This window comes from Diadema setosum, chromosome 17, assembly GCF_964275005.1.
Source record: "Diadema setosum chromosome 17, eeDiaSeto1, whole genome shotgun sequence".
Lineage (NCBI taxonomy): Eukaryota > Metazoa > Echinodermata > Echinoidea > Diadematoida > Diadematidae > Diadema > Diadema setosum.
This window is the reverse complement of record NC_092701.1, coordinates 29,570,737-29,590,910: the sequence shown is the minus strand read 5'-3', so window position 1 is coordinate 29,590,910 and position 20,174 is coordinate 29,570,737. Positions and strand designations below refer to the sequence as shown.

Below are 20,174 nucleotides of genomic sequence, written 5' to 3'. Positions count from 1 at the left end.
AGGGCTACTGTTAGTTTTGGGAATTTTTACCTGGTTGCATCAATGTTTTGTTTTGATGCTGGAATGCTTAAATATTAATTCCCCCCCCCCAAAAAAAAAAACAAAAACAAAAACAAACAAACAAAAAAAATAACACCCAAAAAAAAACAACAACCAACAACAAAAAACAACAACAAATTATAATAAATAGGCATCTCGTTGAATTAGTAGCACAAAGTAAGGGAATAGCTAGATGTTTCTGGGAGTTTTGTTTTGAATCTTATTTGCTGTGCTATGCCATTTTCTATTACCCTAGAGCCTTTGTATTATTTCTTAGGCTTTTGCCTTATTTGTCCTTATTATTCTGTTTATGCTGTATGTTCAATATGGCAGAAGTATATGATGATAACCCATTTTATGAGACCAAAAAAAAAAAAGGTCATTGAATATACAGTACCGGTAGGTGACTTTCAATCTGTTATTTCACGGGGGAAGTATTCAATTTCTGAGGTCATAGTTTAATGATTTTTATGTGGAAAACGTCCAAAAGTGTGGCACATTAAGGGATATTTCTTTAGTGTGTCCAGCTGGTGTATTAATGCAGAACAAGATATTTGCTTTGTTTTCAAGTACTATGAATGAATGAATGACGCTAACAAAATTGGGATGGCCGAGTTCTTTTTTTTTTTTTCCTCCCTTTGATTTTAATCATGCATTCATAACAATGATTCACATGGTTAGAGAGAGAGATAGTGAAGCTTAACAATATGTCTCGTGATGTAAATCATGGCTGTTGGTGGTCACGGCTGAAAGTAACTATGGTACTCACCAACTTTTGAAATTATGGAGGGAGTGATCAAATAACAGGAATGTAGCTGTGCATACAAAAATGGAGAGGTTATTGTTGTCTTATAGCGTAGCATGACCCGACAGGCACTATAGAAAAGAAAAGAAAGAATTGTGCGACAATTATGTGTCGGGCTGCGAAGGGGCGAGATTGTGCTTGAACAATAGCTGCACTTTATCTCCAGATTCCATTATTTGAACAGAGTTTAAATTTTTATGTGTTTTGGTACACTGTAAGAGTTAAGAGGGTATGGGGGGATTTCCACTTGGGGTTGTATTCATCAGCAGATGACCACATACAGGGTAACTCTTTATAACCCCACCCATCTACTGTGTGTGGTGGCGTGGTCAAGGGTTTACATTTCATGGCAAAGCCTTGATGCTTTTTCATCATGCGGTTATTCAGGACAGAGTTCTATGCCCGTGTTATAAGGTTGGAGTAGAGTGTTGTCCATTCTGTGGGAAGTTGTTTTAAATTTGCCACAATATTTCTCAGATAATAAGTCTGATGATGAATTAATTTCTGTGGATATGAAGTCAAGTGAGGAATACTTGGCCAGAATCATTTTCTGTAAAATCAGAGTTATTAGCATTCTGTAAGCCACCAATTATAAATCAGTGAGTGTTCATAATTCTCATTAGGGTTTTTTTTTTTTTATTTGTAGGAATATGAAAAAAATGGCATGTCTTTTAAATGATATCCAATGAAATCTTAAATGATGTGTGAACTCAATTTTTTTAGAGCTGGTATCAGGCAACGGTCCTACAAATTCTGTGACAAAAACACCACAAGATCATGTCTTTTTTTTTTTAATGAAGATGGAGTTACTATGTCAATTCTTTCTTCTTGGAGTAAATATCTTTATCCTCTCTAGACTATAATTTTGTTGCTGTTGTTGACAGTATTTTTTTTTTATGCTTAGAGATTCTCTGAGAACCAAACTTGAATTTTTTTTTTTCACTCACTCAAGTTATCCAAAAAAAATTTGACTTGAGACTTGCTGAAAATGCAGTGCATTCTAGCTCTTCATAAAAAAAAATTGTTGTCAGTGTTGCTCCAGAAATGTTAGTTTTTGTTTTTGATGAGTGGTCTTGTCATGTGCATTTTACAATTGCTACCACTTTTCTCCCCCTCCATCTCTACTTTGCAAGCCCCCCCCCCCCCCAATTCTTTTAGCCAGCTCTGATGTAGATGAAAATGTGATGAAAGAGCATCGTGATGGCTAGGGATGTGTGGACATGTTTTGAATGAAGGCATGTTAAATACGTAGCCATGTTGGTTTATAGCGAGGATGACTCTCGTGTATACTTTAAAAGTCAGCCACAACAGACTACTACCATGAACTGATTACTGTGGGTGCTCATATACGCGTAACTTCTCAGTGCATTGTATGCATAGAAGACATTAAAAAAAAAATGAAAAAAACAAAAAACAAAAAAAAATTATTGTGTATCATGTAAGAAAAAAAATTGCATTACTCCAATTTGTCAATGTTATGATTTACATTGATAGTAATGAGTGATAATCCACATTGTGATAACTACAGTAGATGATTGTTTGCTGCATTGCTGCTCTATGTAATTCCTCCTTTTCTCTTCCATTTCATATTTCTTCTCCCTTTTTGTTTCTACCCTTTCATCTTCTTTCTTTCATTTTTTCTTACTCTTCCCACCTTCCCTTGCTTCGTTTTCAACATCTGCATCTTTCTTCCTCCTCCTCCTCCTCACTGACACTGCTCATGAATTTTCTCTGAAATTGTAGCTGTACAGTGTACATCACTCTGTATATGAATTGGCTCATTAAAAGAGTCTTTAGTATACACTGTATTGTATCAAGATTGTGTCCATTCAAATGGAAGATGAGTTGAATCTTGGTGAACTGTCAATGGTGTATGTATATATTTGTAATGTACATGTTTACAGGTAAATGTGTATAACCCAGCTTGGTTTATCCCCCTGAGTTCTGTAATGAGTCACTTGTGTAAACTTACAGTAAATGAATAGGTATGCTTTTGCATTGCCCAGCTTGATTAGTGTGTGTTTATAAGAAGCCAGTTAATGCGTTTTCATGAATGTGTGAATTTGGCGATTGCAACGATTTTAACATTGTTATCCTTTGTATGCATAATGGCTGTTGAATAGGTACACGAAGCTGCAATATTTCTTTTTCCCCCGACAGGTGCGTGGAGATCTGCACTTTTGCACAATGTCGTTAGATTGCGTTTGACATGCTTGTAATTATAGGACACTCTGCATAGAAATGCCACTGAATATACACATACTACACCACATCTATCATGCTATATCCTGTTAATCATTGAATTTATTTTATACAACTATACCAACTATTTAAGTGAAAATGAGTTAACCTTGTTAGTTGGTCATAGATCAGATTATTCTATCATTTCTATGCATGGATTTGCTGTGAATATTCAACTATACACCTTTGAAGTATACTCTTTATGCCCTCTCTCCCTTTTTTCTTGTAACATTTAGATTAGATTATAGTAATGTTGTAAACATATTCTTATAACTCCTATCAAAGTAATTTTACTTTCTCTTTGTACCAACAGAATCATGGGTGTATGGGACTGAGCAGTGACTGCTTTTATTGCAAGTGCGAGTCCCCTGGTAGCTCACCTTAGTAATGTCGGCTTAACCCTATTCTAACTGGGCTATTTGAGACCAAGTTTTTACTGGGGGGGGGGTCAATTTGACCCCCTTCAGATCTCGGCCGCCGATCGTGCGATCGCCGCAAAATTTTGGTCATACAATAGAAATATGTTGATTTCATATTTTTAAATAAATTAATTATGCAAATTAATGAATGAAATCATATTTTCACCTATAACTCCATCAAAAATACTGAAGGATTATTAAATTTTTGTGTCAGAGTTCCTCAAGACACATCAAACAATTTTCTTGTAAAAAAATAGCGCAATCAAAATCATTTTCTTTTGTTTTTTATTGTTTTGTTAATTTCTTATTTATTTTATTGTTTTTTTGATCTTTTGTTTTCTATTGTTTTTTTGTCAAAATTTGTTGGAGGCACTTTTTCAAGCTCATCTACATTAAAATTGATTTATTTCAATGGTTAAAAGTTGAAATAATCTAATTTATATCAATTAAACAAAAAAACACAGTTTGCATTGTATTTGCACACAAAATCATGAATTTTAGCGGTTTTCAGGTTGACATGCATATGCAAAGCATTGCATAACTTGAGAACAGTGTACCCGGACGTCGCAAATTTGGTCTCAAAATATGCGGGAGACTTCAATGAAAAAAGTCATGAAACGACGCAGCAAAATCTTTGCACGTTGCGGAATCGTGGCGCGAAACGTCGAGGGGGGGGGACAATTTGACCCCCCCCCCCCCCAGTTAGAATAGGGTTAATGGGGTAGATTGACTGGGAGTAATAACTTGATAGGACATTGACCGAGTTCTTGGCTAGAAAATTGCTGGAAAGAGGATGTGACAAACCCACTCTGAATCCTCAAAAAGCTCGTGTTCCTGCAAGGGCAGTGAGCTATAGCAAATCTTAACACTGTTACAATACTGCCAATTGCAGGCTTTGGAATGTCCGAATGATGAGGTTTTTGCTTGTGTGTTAAAATACATGTAGTTCTTAATTTTTGTAGAATATACAAATGTTTAATTTTATGAATATTGCAATTACACTTGTACACCTTTACCCATGAAATCATTGCTATGTGATAGGGAAGTGATTAAAGTATCAAGTAAACAAAATTTGACAGCAGTGTTTACTTTTTAATAGCATTGTTTGTTTGTGTGTGTGTGTGTGTGTGTGTGTGTGTGCGACTTCAGTGTTACAATTCACAAGGTCTTCTTTTGTGTCACTGTCTTTGATATGGTGAAGAACATGCCAAGATGGAAATGCTATGCTTCATAAAGAGCAAAGCAAACAAACAAGTACGTTGCTATGCTACAAACCATCTGACATTGTCACTTATTGGTCGTGTTGTCCAATGCAAGGGAAGAATATCTTGAAGAAGAATGTTAAATACAGCTCACTCCCGTTATAACAAAGTTCTAGGGATTGGCAGTTTTCTTTCGTTATACTGAAACTTTGTTGTAGCTGAACAGTAAATTATAATATAAAGATATATAGATGGTAATTTGGGGACCTAAATTTCTGTTTCATTGTAACAAGAATTTCATTATAATGGTGTTCATTACAGTGGTGAAATTCATGCCTTTTTTGCTTCGCGTCGTGACGCGAAAGATTTCACGTGCAAATGAATGGGTATCGCAGCACCTTTGCTTCGCGAGAGATTTCATGTACAAATGAATGGGTATCGCGGCGCCTTCACTTCGCGAGAACCACACAGTCAATTTTTACGTACAAATGAATGACTATGTGCCTTCGGTGACTTCAGTAGCACTATTTTCTTCGGGGCTGTGCCCCTCAGGAAAGAGCGCTACTGAAGTCACCTCATGCACATAGTTTCAACCAGAGCCTCTCAGGCCTGGTATATTTGTATACTATATCACTGGCAATAGCACACTCATTTTGTGTCTTTGTTTAGATACTGTTGAAGGCCTATAAGGCAGGGAGAAAGCAGAAGCTATGTCTGGACCAGTGGAATACTACTATCTTACACCTGTGTGTGTGTGTGTGTGTGTGTGTTTGTGTATTATACTGTTATACAGTGTATATAAAAGTAAACATGTTTGCAAAAAACAGTGATATTGTTCATGAGGTCATGACCTTACCCTGTATGATGTCACTGTCTCAAAGCCATCCTATTGGTTTGCACAGTGCATGTACATATTTTGTGTCTAATTATGTTTACAACCAAGCCTTTCCATTTACTGAACAAGTAATAGATATACAATGTACAACAAAACTGGTGCACGAATTCACGAAAGTGGTAAAATTCTGAACCACAGATGTTGTAAACTGTGGTCTCCTTAGTCCTGGTACATGTGCACTGGTTTAAACCTTGGTATGAACCTCGGTGCATTTCACAAAGCGTGGTCTACAAAATCCACCTGTTTCAGGAATTCGGGCCCATGACTTCATGTGAAGGATTTGTACAATGTATTTTCTTGCAGAATTGCGTACAACAAAAGGGATATCTTGTAAAGAGCTGAGATACTCATAAGGCAGTATTTCTTCTGTCCTCCCAACCTTAACATGATGCAAATTTGGGCATATTAACTCACTTTTTAGCATGCTATTGAGTATGACAAGCAATGCCCATCAAATAAAAGAAATAAGACAAGTCATCGCACTTTTAAAAAAATGCGCCATAAAGCATTTTATTAACAAGCTGGCATGTGCACTCATATTTCTTTATGTTTCATTATACATGTTTCATTATACAAAAACAAAAGCACTTTCTTTGAAAATATATGCAATGACAATGCCAAAGCCAATTGTAAATCACATAATCTGGGCCCCATTTCATAAAACTATGGTAACTTTACAATTAATGGTAACCCTGCAATCAATGGTAACCATCAGTGATTTCTTGATTTTGACTGGCTTTGGGATAGTGTTGCTATGATAAATTGAGTGCAAAGTTCACAATTAACCATAAAGTTATCAAAGTTTTATGCAGTGGGGTTCTGGAAGGAAAATAATTGTGGCAAATAATACATGGATACACAGTTTCATTGTCGAAAAGAAAATGAATAGAAAGAAAAAAAAAAAGAAATTATGGCGTACCATCATATGCAGTAGAGTACACAATATCAAGAGCAATGAGCCCTCAAACATAGTCACCAGGACCATTGATTTAAGCTTGTCATTATATTCAGTACCTCATAAACTAGTATGATATGTACCAGCTAAATACAGTAACAGAAAATTGGAACTGTAGACTTCACCTCACTAAAAGTGGTACATTGTAAGTGAGCTCATATGCAGTAAATATGACTATGAATTTTTAAAGGGAAGATCAAAATATGAAAACTGGTCCCCAATTTGGTCCTGGCCCCAAGGGAGCCATCCCTGGATCTGCCCACAAACAACCTTGTAAGTACACCTAGAAATGAAAATTGTATCTATGCAGAGCATTTCTGGGATTAACTGTAGAGGAAGATTTTTAAAAGGCTCTGTAATTTGGGGTTTCTGGACCTCCTGAAGGCCCAAAGTGGGACATGGTGCCCATTTGTACAAATATATATTTTATCATTCTCGCAAAAAAACAGTTGCCAAGTTTGGTGAAATTTTGACCATGCATTTTCAAGAAATGAACATGTGAAAATTGGGCCCGAACATGGTTCCCCTCCTTATAAATAAGCTGATAAAAGCATGTTATTTAGGTCACATGTATGAAAGCCAACTGAAGTTGCTCTGCAAATAGATCAGGCCAGCACCACACATAATACTGAACTGCACCAGACCGTTGGTCACACAGGTCATCTTCAGCACAACATTCAACAGACTTGATCCAGACTAAGTTGAAACTGTGAAGAATGCTCAATAAAATGACATGTTTTTCATGGCAATCGACACAGTACTCTTTTTGACGAGGGCTACAAGACCTCCCTTTCTCATACCAAATAAGCCAAGACACATACAGCATGATAGACTTATCAATATCATGATTAAACTGTCCAAAAATGCATATTATATCCAATATTTTGGCATCATTTTTTTTTTCTCTTTTTTGTACAAAGCAGCGGTGCTTTCCTAGTTTCATCACATTTAAGCGTTTCTTCACCTAAGTGCTACATGTACAACGGTTGTTGCTTTCTTAACCACAAGTTGTGTGTGCATTTGTTTGTTTGTTTGTCGTTTTTTTGATTTGGCAACATTTCAACAGTCACTGATGTACACCCCTTCTGATGGCAATGCAATGGATGGTTTGTTGTCTACACAAGTTGAAAACACAATGTCACAAGTGTCTGTTAAGACCTACTCCAGACCACTTCAAAGTTAGTCTGAAAAGAAAGAGTACATTTCACAAGCATAACAGTGGAAAATTTATCAAAATCGGATTAAAAGTAAAGAATTCACAAAAATTTACAGATTTTTAACAATTTTTTGCAAAATAGTTCTTGTACATTTCATATGGATATGCAAATGGTGAGCTGATTATATAATCAACTCACAATTTGTCATTGATATTGTATCCCCCCTCCCCCCAAAAAAAAAAAAAAAAATAAGAGAAAATTCAATTCTTCTGTTCTAAATGTGTTAAACATGATGTTATTCCTGGCTGAATAGCTTCAAAATAATGATCAGTAAGATATATCAGGACTCACTACTCACTACAGTGAAACCCCGTTATAACGAGGTCCATGGGACCGCCAATATTACCTCGTTATAACCATATGCATCAAAAACAAAGAAAAACATAAGCAGATGTCATATACCCATCAATCAAACTTAAAAATATCCTTTGCATTGTTATTACACAATTATGGATCTTTATTATTAAGAGAATAAAGGAAATTTGTGAATTGATTAAAAAGAAAAGATAAAAGTAGGGGTTGAAATGCGTTCTTTCTTCTTTTTTTTTTGTCCGAAAATCTTTTCATATAATAGTTACACATTATGTTCTTGAGAAGGAGGCCTACTCGGCAGGATCATATTCTTGATTCTTTCTACACCTATCTCTTCTTCTTGTATTGAACCATTCTGAAAGAATGTTATTTTTTCGTTTGTGAAATACAGTGTAAAGTGACAATGAACAAAATAAGATTGTTTAAAATGCGTTTGTGTTTTTGTATTTCTAAACACCAGTGCAAATAGAGTAACATACATGCGTTGTTTACCGTAACTTGCGAGGTATTTTATGCTGTTGGTGCCCAGCGGGAATGCAATGATTTCATGAATCATTTCGGCTGTAATCTTATACAATGTATGATCGTTACGCCTAAAGGGATTACAAATGCGTTCTCTATTTTCTTCCAAAAATCTCGTTGCATTTTATACATCCGTTCTTGAAAAATATGCGACACTTGAATTTGGAAGGTCATGATCCTTTTTACGCAAATCTGTACCTCATAGACCATTCTGAAAGAATCAAAATCTTCATTGTGAAATGCAGTGTTAAATGATAACAAACCCAGATCTATTCGAACTGTTAAATGCGTTTGTTTCTTTTTCTGAACACCAACTCAAGTAGATTAACATGCGTTATTCAACTATATTTACCCTACTGTCATCCAGCAGGATCGCGATGATATTTCATTAATTATTTCGGCTTTAATCATACACATTCATATTTACATTATCATTTGTTAAATGATAATGAACAAACCCAAATCTATTCAAACTTTTCAAATGCGTATGTTTCTTTTTCTGAACACCGACTCAATTAAGTAGATTAACATGCGTTATTCAACTTTTTTTACGCTACTGTCACCCGGCAGGATCGCTATGATTTCATTAATTATTTCGGATTTAATCATACACACTCATATCTACTAACCAACAAAACAACTGAAGACGGAACGCATTCCAATTGTCCATTTTTGGCCAAGAGTGTTGCTACATTAAAAGTTTTTGAATGCATTTTTTTTTTTCTCCTTGTGTTGTGGTCTGACCTAATATCACGCACGCGCATCTCACGAAAAAGAAAATCAAATGATTATTCAATAACTTAGTAGGAACATCGGAAGGTATACCTGTGTCTTATCGCGTGGTTTATTAGAAGAAAACATGGGAGGAACGGTACTCTGCAAAACGGGAAAGAGACATAGGTAGCGTGAATTCGGTTTTCAATGTTTCGTTTGTCGGGCGTTTGAAAGCGGCAAGTCAAGAAATGGAACCTTGTTATATCCGATCAAATTGCTTATGTTTTTCTTTATCATGATGCACCGAAATTGTCCTTGTTATAGCCGGAATCTGGTTATAACCAATTCGTTCTGCAATAAGTTTCACTCAAAGGAAAACGGGACCGACGCAATCACCTCGTTATAAGCGGTACCTCATTATAACCGAACTCGTTATAACGGGGTTTCACTGTATCTGCAAATTCATATTGATTGATCCAAGACTATTCTGTGAAAAATAGGCATAACTTCCCTGATTCTTGTTCCAATTTGATCTAATTTTCACTGCTGTGCTTTTAAAATGCTGGTCTTTCTCTCAGGCTCATAGTTAAATGGTCCCAGATTTGTCCTTTCATGAAGAGTCCAATCCCACTTTCACTCTGACTTTAATACAGAGGGTGAAATCTGACAGACTGGTCAGTAATGATGGGGGGGGGGGGCGGCTCAGTCCTGGAGGAGCAGCTTGCCCTTGCGCTGTAACCTCTTGACCTTCTTGGACTTGCGGGCGTCGGTCTTGGCCTTGACGTTGCGTCGCTTCCGCGCCTCCCGCTCCTTCATCTTCTCCTCCAGCCGGGCGGTGCGGGCCTCCCACTGCTTGCTGCTCTGCTGCTTGCGCTTCCCTTTCCGCTTCAGCGACTTCTTTAGCAGCTCCACGTCATCCTTTACCTTTTGCGAGCCAGGAAGAGGATTAACGAAAACACTTCAAATCTGAAAATCAAAAATTTTATAAGCTGCAAATCCATACCGCAGATATCTTTTCTTTTAAATCCCATTTTCACTCATCAAAAAATTGTTTGCTGGACAGACCTCAAGTTTTTTGTTTTTGCTCTTTGCATTTTTCTCTACTTTTTATATTTTTATTGAAATCACTTGCGTTCAATTCATTCCAATTAATGCACCTCACTTCTGTCAGCCTATTTTGCATTCAGCGTGTGAAAACTGGATGACATCCTGATTAAAGATAATAAAAAGTTTTGGTACCTCAAAAGTTTCCCTGAATTTCCGTGTTTCAGGTTAAAGTACCTTTCAAATAACTAACACTGTGAGACTTACTCGCCCCAAAGTGCTCTCATTTCTTAGTAATCATGCAATTAACTGCGACCAGCAGCCCCATACGCATAGCGACCAGCAGCCCCATACGCATAGCTTAATGGGGCTTCGCATTGTAGCATTCAGGATCATGACAGATTTAATATCGCGGGCAAAATCAACTTAAAATCCGAAAAATTCTTCAATTTGAAGACTTACCAATTAAGTTGAAGTCTTGAAAACAGGCTTCGGGCAACGTTTGGTTCTGCCAATAGTCCCTTTCTGTTCGAATTGATGACTGAATGTGACTCTGTCGAGAGGACCTTGGGAGAGCTACATACACTGATTACTACGGCCAGCGCATACGCACACATCACATGCGAACAAATTTCAAATCCACGAACGGATAAGATGTTTGTGTGCGCATGCGCTGGCTGTCAATTCAGTGTAGCTCTCCCAAGGTCCTCTCGACCGCGTCACATTCAGTCATCAATTCGAACAGAAAGGGACTATTGGCAGAACCAAACGTTATTCGAAGCCTGTTTTCAATACTTCAACTTAACTGGTAAAATCTTCAAATTGAAGAAATTTTTGATTTTAAGTTGATATTTACCCGCGATACTACATCTGTCATGATCCTGTAAGCTACAATGCGAAGCCCCATTTAGCTATGCGTATGGGGCTGCTGGTCGCAGTTAGCTACTCAGTATGCGTATGGGGCTGCACGCTGCTGGTCGCAGTTATCATGCAATAATGGTTTCGTACAATACATGTACTACCTCGCCGCCGTACGGCGGCGGCTCTGGTACGAAACCATTATTGCATGATTACTAAGACATGAGAGCACTTTGGGGCGAGTAAGTCTCACAGTGTTAGTTATATGAAAGGTACTTTAACCTGAAACACAAACTAAGACAAGGAAATTCAGGGAAACTTTTGAGGTAATACCAAAACTTTATATTATCTTGAACTTCTCTGTCTCTCAGCATTTCCAACTCAGAGGGGGCATGCTTGCAAGCTGCTACATTTGTGCAAACTGCAAATTTTCTGCAGAACCACAGAACAGTCGGACATTCCCCTACAGGACCCAAGCTGGGCTAGCCTTCCAGGCAAGGATGCTCCTAACCTTCTTGCCTCGAGGCACCTAAAACTCACTGTTGGGGAAAGTAAAATGACTGGGCGCTAGCCCGTTTTAAGTTGACAAGATATTTCCCTACAGTGTACTCCCGTTTGAAGCAAACATGGTTGTGATAAAATTTTGTTATGACCATGTAAGAATTCAGATCGTAAAATTTGTTATCATATATCTTTATTTACTTTACTGTATACGGCGTACATTTCACAAGTCTAAATTTTCGCGAATCGGGAATTCCCAACGATTTCGCGAGTGGTTAAATTCGCGATCGTGGAGTCCTGTACTGAACGGAGAAGTGTACATGCGTACGTCACATTCACACATCAGGGTCAGAGTCAATATTTTCGGGAGTCTTTAATTTCCCGAATAGCACCTGACTCGCGAAATTCGCAAAAATAAAATCCTCGGGAAATATTTGGCGTATACAGTATTTATTTGGATAGAACAAAATTTCTATAAACGAAAGAAAACTTCCAGTCTCAAGGACTTCATTGTAACAAGAGTCATCTGTAATGCCTGGCTATTGGGTTCACATAGGCTTTGAATTGTTCAATGAATACATCCAAACTATGTGGAGTTTTGGTTACCTTTATTCCCTGGGCGCGCTCGATGACAGTTTGCCACTTGCTCTCCGTCTCCATCTGGTGAGCCTGATCTGGGTCCTTCTCCTTCATCTCCTTCAGCTTCTGCTCCTTGTATTCTGCCTTCTTCAGGAGCCGGCCGTAGTCCTTGTTGCTCCGCGGCTCCGTCACCTTCTTCCGCCGCTTCTTCGCGCCGACCTCGCGCTCGTTCTCCGCAAAGTCGAATTGGCTGAAGCTGACGTCCTCTCTGCCCGCGTCTCCTCTGGACACGGCCTTCTGCTTTTTCGTCGACTTGCTCTTTTTCTTTGACGATGTTTCTCTGTTGCCTTCACCGTCCGAGTCTTCCCCGTGAGAACTGACCTCTTCAGTGCCGCCATTAACCATCTTCGCTTGCGTGGCCTTCTCCAGCGCTTCGTCGCGTGTTTTGGCAGTCTTGACCGTCTTGATGGCTTCCAGTTTCTTTTTCTTTTCCTTCTCCGCCTCCTTCCTTGCCACCTTCTTTGGAATGGCATTCTCCGGAAGTGCAGGCTTTGCCTTACGCTTAGTCCTTAGCTGTTCTATCCTTTGCCTAACCTTCTCTCGCAACTCATCAATGGTGGCGCTACCGGTGACGGACTCTACGCTCATTGGCTTTAACCTACTGTGGGCAGGGGCATCACTGGACTTGACATCCACCTCTGTAATATAAAATACCATTAAAAGAAGGATAATAATACTTATGGAAAATGTACAATTCATAATGAAAACACACATATGAATGATGTGTGAAAAAAAAAAAGTGGACATACTCATATAGTTTTTGGTTTGAAATGTGAATTGCATCTTTTTGACAAAGGGTTTCAACATATGGAATGCCTCACAAGATGAATAAAAATAACATAAATGCAGTGAATTGGAAACTCATTTTCAACTTTACGCAACTGACACAAGACTGAACCATACAGCATACTTTCTAAAAATCACTACAAAATGAAAGAGTTCAAACATTTTTCAAATGTGATTACACTAACCCTATTCATTACTGACAATCACTCATGCTAAGTCTCCCAATATTTCCCCCTTATAATTTACACAGATAACCAATTGATGTCCTTCACATCCAGTTGTTCTACAAATTCCGACTACTAACCAAACAATGATATGAGGGGACCAGGTCATAATTTCTTATATCATTCACAGAAAAAAAAGACAACATTTCATCATGTTTCTACGTACAAACCAACGTGGGATGTAGAAAGGTGATGACATCATCAACTCGGCTTATTCGCAGTTGTAATTGCGAGGACAATCACTCCTTTCTGAAAATGTACGACTCATTAAAAATTGCACTACTTTCCTTGCTCTTTTGTTATACTTCAACATAAGTTTATCTGCTTTGTTTGTTGGATCTAACGTTTGATGAGGCCGAGTTCCACTCAAACGCTTCATTGTAGCACAGTTCTTTCGCCATTTCCTGATATCACTGCACAACCATGGATGCAAAATAATCTGCCCATCCATGCTCTTGCTTAGGGGCATCAATCTCCTCCCTACCAGTGGGGATTGCCGAGGAAGAAAACTCACCACTGTCGTCCGACAGGTCCTCCAGCCCGGTTGCCATGGCGTCGCTTTCCGACTCGTCCTCCGACTTCTCCCGCCACACCCGGCTGGAAGTGGCCACGCCCTCCTTCCCGGACAGCTTGCCCTGGTCCATCTGGAGCTGGATGTCCGTCACGCTGCGGTGCTGGGAGGGGTCGAGGCGCTGCCGTTTGTTATTCGCCTTCTTCTTAGACTTGTCCTTCACTGACTGCTTGGGCGCTTTTTCTGTGAATAATAAGCAATGAAATGCTCAAAATCATCTTCACAGTGATGAAAATGAGACTGAAATTGATAACAATGATGGTTTGAATGGCAATGTAGCTGATGGTGATAATATTAACGATGATGACAATGGCAATGATAGCAATAATGACATATCGTCTCTTTATAATGCAATATCCTTTGATATGGTTGGTCAAGGAGATTAGATCTGGAATGAAGTTTTTTTTTTTGTGTGTGTGTGTGTGTGTGGAAGACAAAGATATTCACCTCTGGAGTTATGGAAGAACTTTCCACTCCCTGCCGCAGCATGCTTGTTCTCCTGTTCGAAGTAGTACCTCGCAGGGATAAGATCAGTCATTCTCTTGAAGTAGTCATTGTGTAGTTGCAGGTTGCTCAGGAGGTGCAAACTTTCTGCATCCATGGTTTTGGCACTGGAATGATGAACTCAACATCTAAAACCTGAGAAAGCCACAGAAATTGAGCAAGTGTTGTTATCAATCAATCTAATATCTACATGTGTATCTGAGACATCAAAGACACACTATCTTACTTAGAACAAGAATGGCTCATGAAACACAACTGAAACACAACTTGCACGTACAACGTAGGTAGTCGGAGAGGCGCCCTCTAGCTCTCCGACTACCTACGTTGTGTACGTTGTAGTATACGAGAGTGAATGCCATTCAAATAACGCGCAGATGAGGAGTGAAGCAATAAGGACGTTTACAGACCTGATTTCAACCACAGATTTTGGTGAGTTTATGACGTAATTAAACAAAAAATCGCATACCGATTATTGAATGATTATCATAGATTACGATAATTCCTTGTATTTTAGTTTTCCACGATTAATAAAGATATTCATGAAGGAGTCGCACAACCACACTGAAAAATGACAACGTCTGCGAAGGAATAGAGGTGCAGCCGCGTCGCTTCGCGACAGCGGTTGCATGGATGATGTACATGTATGTAGTTAATACTTGCCTATGATGGTACGGACACGCATCAGATCAGTGGGGCCTACCAGTATTTGAGTATTTCACAAATATGCCGGAGTCACAATTTCCTCAACAACTCAGAACAGATCTCTGTTGGAACAGGCATAAGCCTTTAATTGACAACATACAACATCCACAACATCTGCACAAATGCAAACCAAAGCAAAATAGCATTCCTTCTAAGAAACCCCGAGGCCGAGAGTCGACTCCACTCAAGATCATGGCCTACAATCTCCGGTCTATCAAAACTCCTGGAATATGCAGCTCCTATGTCCAAAAGCACATATAGATCTACTGGTACTGGTTCTAGATCAAATGTGACGTGTATTTAATGTTTGTTACCAATATGTTATTATATGGTTACACTTACAGAGAGTAATTAAGCAGCTACGTTACATAAAATTCAGTACATGGGACTAATATAAAATGAACACGATTCGATTTCACGTTGGATGAAAACCGAGCTTTATCTCTTGGATCACATCGACATTACACAGTAGGAAGGATAGAAAATCTGTATCTTACTTCAAGCACTTCGATTCAAAATAAGGGACCAGACACGGGTCATTCTGTTCCTGAAAACTAGCCAGTTTCACTGCGTAGGACAGCATGAAACATGTGCGCTAGCTGCATGCGCGCATGCATACAAAAATCCGACGTATTAAAAACACAGCATGCATGCAGCATGCACCGTACGCGTGTGTGGCGCGAGGGGGCACTCGCGAGCGCATACGTGGTTTGTCCTGTGTCGCGCTAGTGTCGCTTCGCTTTGCTACCGTGCTAGCTAGCTTGAGCTCTACTCGCCTTTCGGTGTTGCGGTGTCGATTGCGTAATCAACTGTGCGCTGCGCTTTTGTTTTGGTCTCATGGTGGGCTGAATTATCTCGACATGGAAAGTCACGTCTGAACCGTTTTCTTTGTTCTTTGCTCTATATACAGAATCATTAACATCAACTTAAGGAGAGAATACTTGAAGAAGCTAATAACAAATGCGACAAATCACATGCAGGGACAGAGGAAGTGAGACGACCTCCCTGATCAGAAGAGACGACACAACCCAAAATAACAAAATGATCTTATCATGTTGTAAAGAAACGATATAATGCAATTGGCCCTAAAAGCAGTTATACCCTTCACTGAAGGAGACATTGCAGTGATAATGATAATAATGATTCCTACATTATTGAATGGGAAATATCATGGCTGCAGAAGCCTCATTTATTAAGATAATGACAACTGGTGATATTCTGTAATTTCACAAGTACATGTACGTCACAACAAAGATGTAGGATTATGCCTATCAGATCAGGCTATCCAGGCTGTGCTGTTCCCATGGTAACCAAATGCTATCACTGGAATTTCAGATGGGATTGTAAAATTAGTACACTAGGCCTGTTGTATTTCTGATAGGCATGATAGGCCTAACTAAGGGACACAGCCCCGAAAGAAATAACGCCATATTATATTCCCTTCAAGAAAGAATCAAATTATTGTTATACCTGTTGCCAGTAAATAAATAAGTATCTAATTTACTTTCCCAAATAATGCACAGTGAATTAGAGAGCTGAAACTTATCAGAGGTAAGAAACAATGTTCGCTGATGGGCGATGTTCTAAATAGGGTATTGATCATTAATAAGAACTAAGATATCTGTACAATGTTTATGACATAATTATATCACAGATGGTGACATAAAATCGACGCATGACGCATCATCTAATCGACGATGGAACCCGCCTTGTGCACGGGGCATATAATATAATGTGCACGTCTGGCGCCACGTTTTTAAAGGTGGGAGGGGGAGGGATCGAGTTTATATTTCTACTGCCACTTCCGGGTTTCATGTTAACAAGGACAAACAAAAAAAAACCAACAAAACAAAACAAAACAAAACAAAACAAAAACAAAAACCGCGCTCCCACAAGCTCTATACAGTACAACTTGCAATCGGCAAAGTCTTTATCACATTCTAAACATGATTATATATATATATTTTTTTTTTCTGCTGCCACTTCCGGGTTAAAAAAAAAGTTGGGGCGGGGGGGGGGGGGGCAACGTGGTTATGTGATCCCCACTCGTATACTGAGTCAGGAAAGAAATTTTCATGAGAGGAAATAAAGATAACCTTAATGTACGCGGGGGTGGTTAAAATTTTCTCTCTTAAGGAATTTAGAGTTTCCGTGCATGTGAGTCCTTCATTTTATCTTTGGGCCCATTACAAAATATTAACAAAAGTCAATATATATTCAACTAAATATCTTTATCCTGACATATTATTGACAATCATAGCTTAAAATGCACTTTTTTATGATAGATACCTGTATGTCCGTTAAGTCGTCAATAATGATTAAAATTAGTTTACTCGAAATATTTACAGTACAGATGCCAAAAGAAAGAAAAAAGTTTTGCTAAAATTTCGAGACCCAATTAATAAAAAAATGAGGAAACGTGTCATCAATTACATTAAATAATTTTCTTTCGGGAATCTACATCTCTCTAGCATGGTTGTTATTTTGACAGGTCAAGAATTCTTTTCTTTTTGCTCTCCAGTATTTAATATCTCATCTCAGTGAGAAGATCGTCACTGCATGAGCAAGGGATCCATAATATGGATAGGCCATTTATAGGCATACTTGTTGATGCGCATAATTATTGTTCTGTGGTACCACCGGGGAGGTGGGAACCACCTCCTGATGGTGGTATACGTATATAGGCCAGGATAGGCTCAGTGACTCATATCAGCTCTCAATAGTTTTCGGTACGGAATCCCCTCCGCATCGATTTTTAAATCTTTTTCTTTGAGTGCAGTTGGCTCTTCTGCTGTTAAATCTGGCCAATGGAGGTAGAAAGTCCTTGATCTGCCCAGGGAGACCACCTCCCTATCTGCCTAACTCATCTACGCATCTTCAGTCTGACCAGACGCCATGCGTAACATCATAGGGGCTATCTATCTCTATCTATCTATCTATCTATCTATCTATCTATCTATCTATCTATCTATCTATCTATCTATCTATCTATCTATCTATATATCTATCTATATATCTATCTATCATCTATCTATCTATCTATCTATCTATCTATCTATCTATCTATCTATCTATCTATCTATCTATCTATCATCTATCTATAGTATCTATCTATCTATCTATCTATCTATATAGACCGATCTACCTATCTACTCTATCTCTATCTATTTATCTATCTATCTATCTATCTATCTATCTATCTATCTATCTATCTATCTATCTATAGTATCTATCTATCTATCTATATAGACCGATCTACCTATCTACTCTATCTCTATCTATCTATCTATCTATTTATCTATCTATCTATCAGATCTATCTATTACTATCTATCTATCTATTTAGATCTCTAGCTCTCTATCTCGTGATCGTCTATGCATAGCAGGCTGTCATCTGTGCATAATATTGAGATCTGTATTATTATTATTATTATAATTGGGCTAATTTATCATGCATTGTATAAACACCTTCATTCTTTTGACTTTGTCAGAGTGAGAGGTTGTTATACATAGTCGACATGGTACCTATAGGGTTCACACCTGCAAATATAATGGAACATCCCTGACTAAAATGAGGAAAAAATAATTTAAAAATCAGAAATGCAATTTGGCAAAAAATGAATAGCTGCAAATATTGAGTATGAATAACCACTCCTCTACAAACTGCAGTTTTGTTGGAAGATGAAAGGTTTTCTCGTGGAATTTAAAGGGACTATGATTATTTGATTGGGTGCATGCGCAGAGAAATATGTGATTTTTATTGAGTAAAAAGAGCTCGTATTCTGGCTTTGCGAACCTTTAGACAGAGTTTGAGCTGAAGAACCCCCTGTAATCAATGTGATGGATGAAATTAAAGGGTATATTCTCACTTTTTCAGGTTAGTGAAGATGAAACGCCTAGCTATTTTACAGAATTTTTTGAATTTTGAATTTTAACACACGTCTCTATGGGGGAATACTTATCCGTGTGAGCCCTATAAACAGTTTACACTGTACATCAAATTAGGCCCGTTACATCAGGAAGGCCACCCCCCCCCCCCCCCCCCCCCCTCAGCATGGTTATGATTCTCCGTTTGTGATGTGCATGACGCAAGGGGCCGCGCTGGGGGCGTGTTTTTTTTAGACGGCACAGATTGGGGACCCTATCCCTAAACCTAACCCTAATCCTAACCCTAACCATCAAACCCTAACCCTGACCCCAACCCTAACCCTAACCCTAACCCTAACCAGAAACACTAACCCAACGTTTTTCCCATAGGTTTAACACGCGCCATGCCCCAATCTAAGCCGCCGGGGGTTACCTAATACTCGATCAATCACTCAATCGATCCACGCATTTGATTGTGGAAAAAAAAAAAGAAAGATTGTGGGAAAAAGAAAAAAGATTGTGTACGCGGCGTGTGCATAGCACTGAGCCTTATAAGTTATCCGTTGTCATAACTCTTTCCGTGTGTCACAGTCTTTTAGGTTTTAAGAGTGATTTCAGGAGATAGGAAACCTTGTATTTAGGGTGAACGTGGGCATGATTACTCCACGGTCCATAGCATGCATCCACAACAGAGTCAGGCAAAGATTGCGACAATGCCGAGTCAAGTTATTAAAGAAATTCAACTGGATTATTGCGTAGTTTTCTTGCACATAATGAATTGTTTAGCGATGGAAAATAAAATTTGTGTAATCCGACAAAACTGATAAAGCATTATAGGACTTTAAATATGTAATGACATATTGGTATTGGACCCAACATTTTGTGACAGCAAAATAACAGTATGGAAATTGTCTTAATCGCGACTACGCTCAGCGGTATTGCCCGCGAATGACATCATTTCGGCTGCGATTGATTGTTGTTATATCGGGGAATACTGAGAAAAGATGATCTAACCGACTGTACAACAAAACACTACTCAACACAACGGACGGGTATGGACGGGATCGATCGCAATCAAATGAGACTTGTTGTACTCGGATCGTATGGAAGTTTGCATAGTAATGAAATCAAAAGGCGCGAGCAAACAGTAGCGGTGCG

The 20,174-nt window shown here is 38.6% G+C and overlaps 1 protein-coding gene across 1 annotated transcript; it reads right to left on the bottom strand.

Annotated features, from left to right (window-relative positions):
• Positions 1–9,466: 9,466 nt before the first annotated feature.
• LOC140240998 (uncharacterized) lies at positions 9,467–15,738 on the bottom strand. The gene is made up of 5 exons (XM_072320775.1): positions 15,648–15,738; positions 14,392–14,583; positions 13,888–14,127; positions 12,331–13,001; positions 9,467–10,245 (listed from the first exon to the last, which is right to left on the bottom strand). The coding sequence occupies exons 2-5, from the start codon at positions 14,543–14,545 to the stop codon at positions 10,024–10,026; spliced, it is 1,287 nt and encodes a 428-aa protein (XP_072176876.1). The 5' UTR covers positions 14,546–14,583; positions 15,648–15,738; the 3' UTR covers positions 9,467–10,023.
• Between the last annotated feature and the right edge of the window lie 4,436 nt (positions 15,739–20,174).

What these genes read in the sequence shown, in the direction of transcription:
- LOC140240998 (XM_072320775.1), bottom strand. Translation starts at nt 14,545, where the DNA reads ATGGATGCAGAAAGTTTGCACCTCCTGAGCAACCTGCAACTACACAAT. An exon ending in GGACCTGTCGGACGACAGTG is followed by an intron (nt 13,002 to 13,887) that starts GTGAGTTTTCTT and finishes TTTATATTACAG; the next exon opens with AGGTGGATGTCAAGTCCAGT. An exon ending in AGCGCGCCCAGGGAATAAAG is followed by an intron (nt 10,246 to 12,330) that starts GTAACCAAAACT and finishes GGCTCGCAAAAG; the next exon opens with GTAAAGGATGACGTGGAGCT.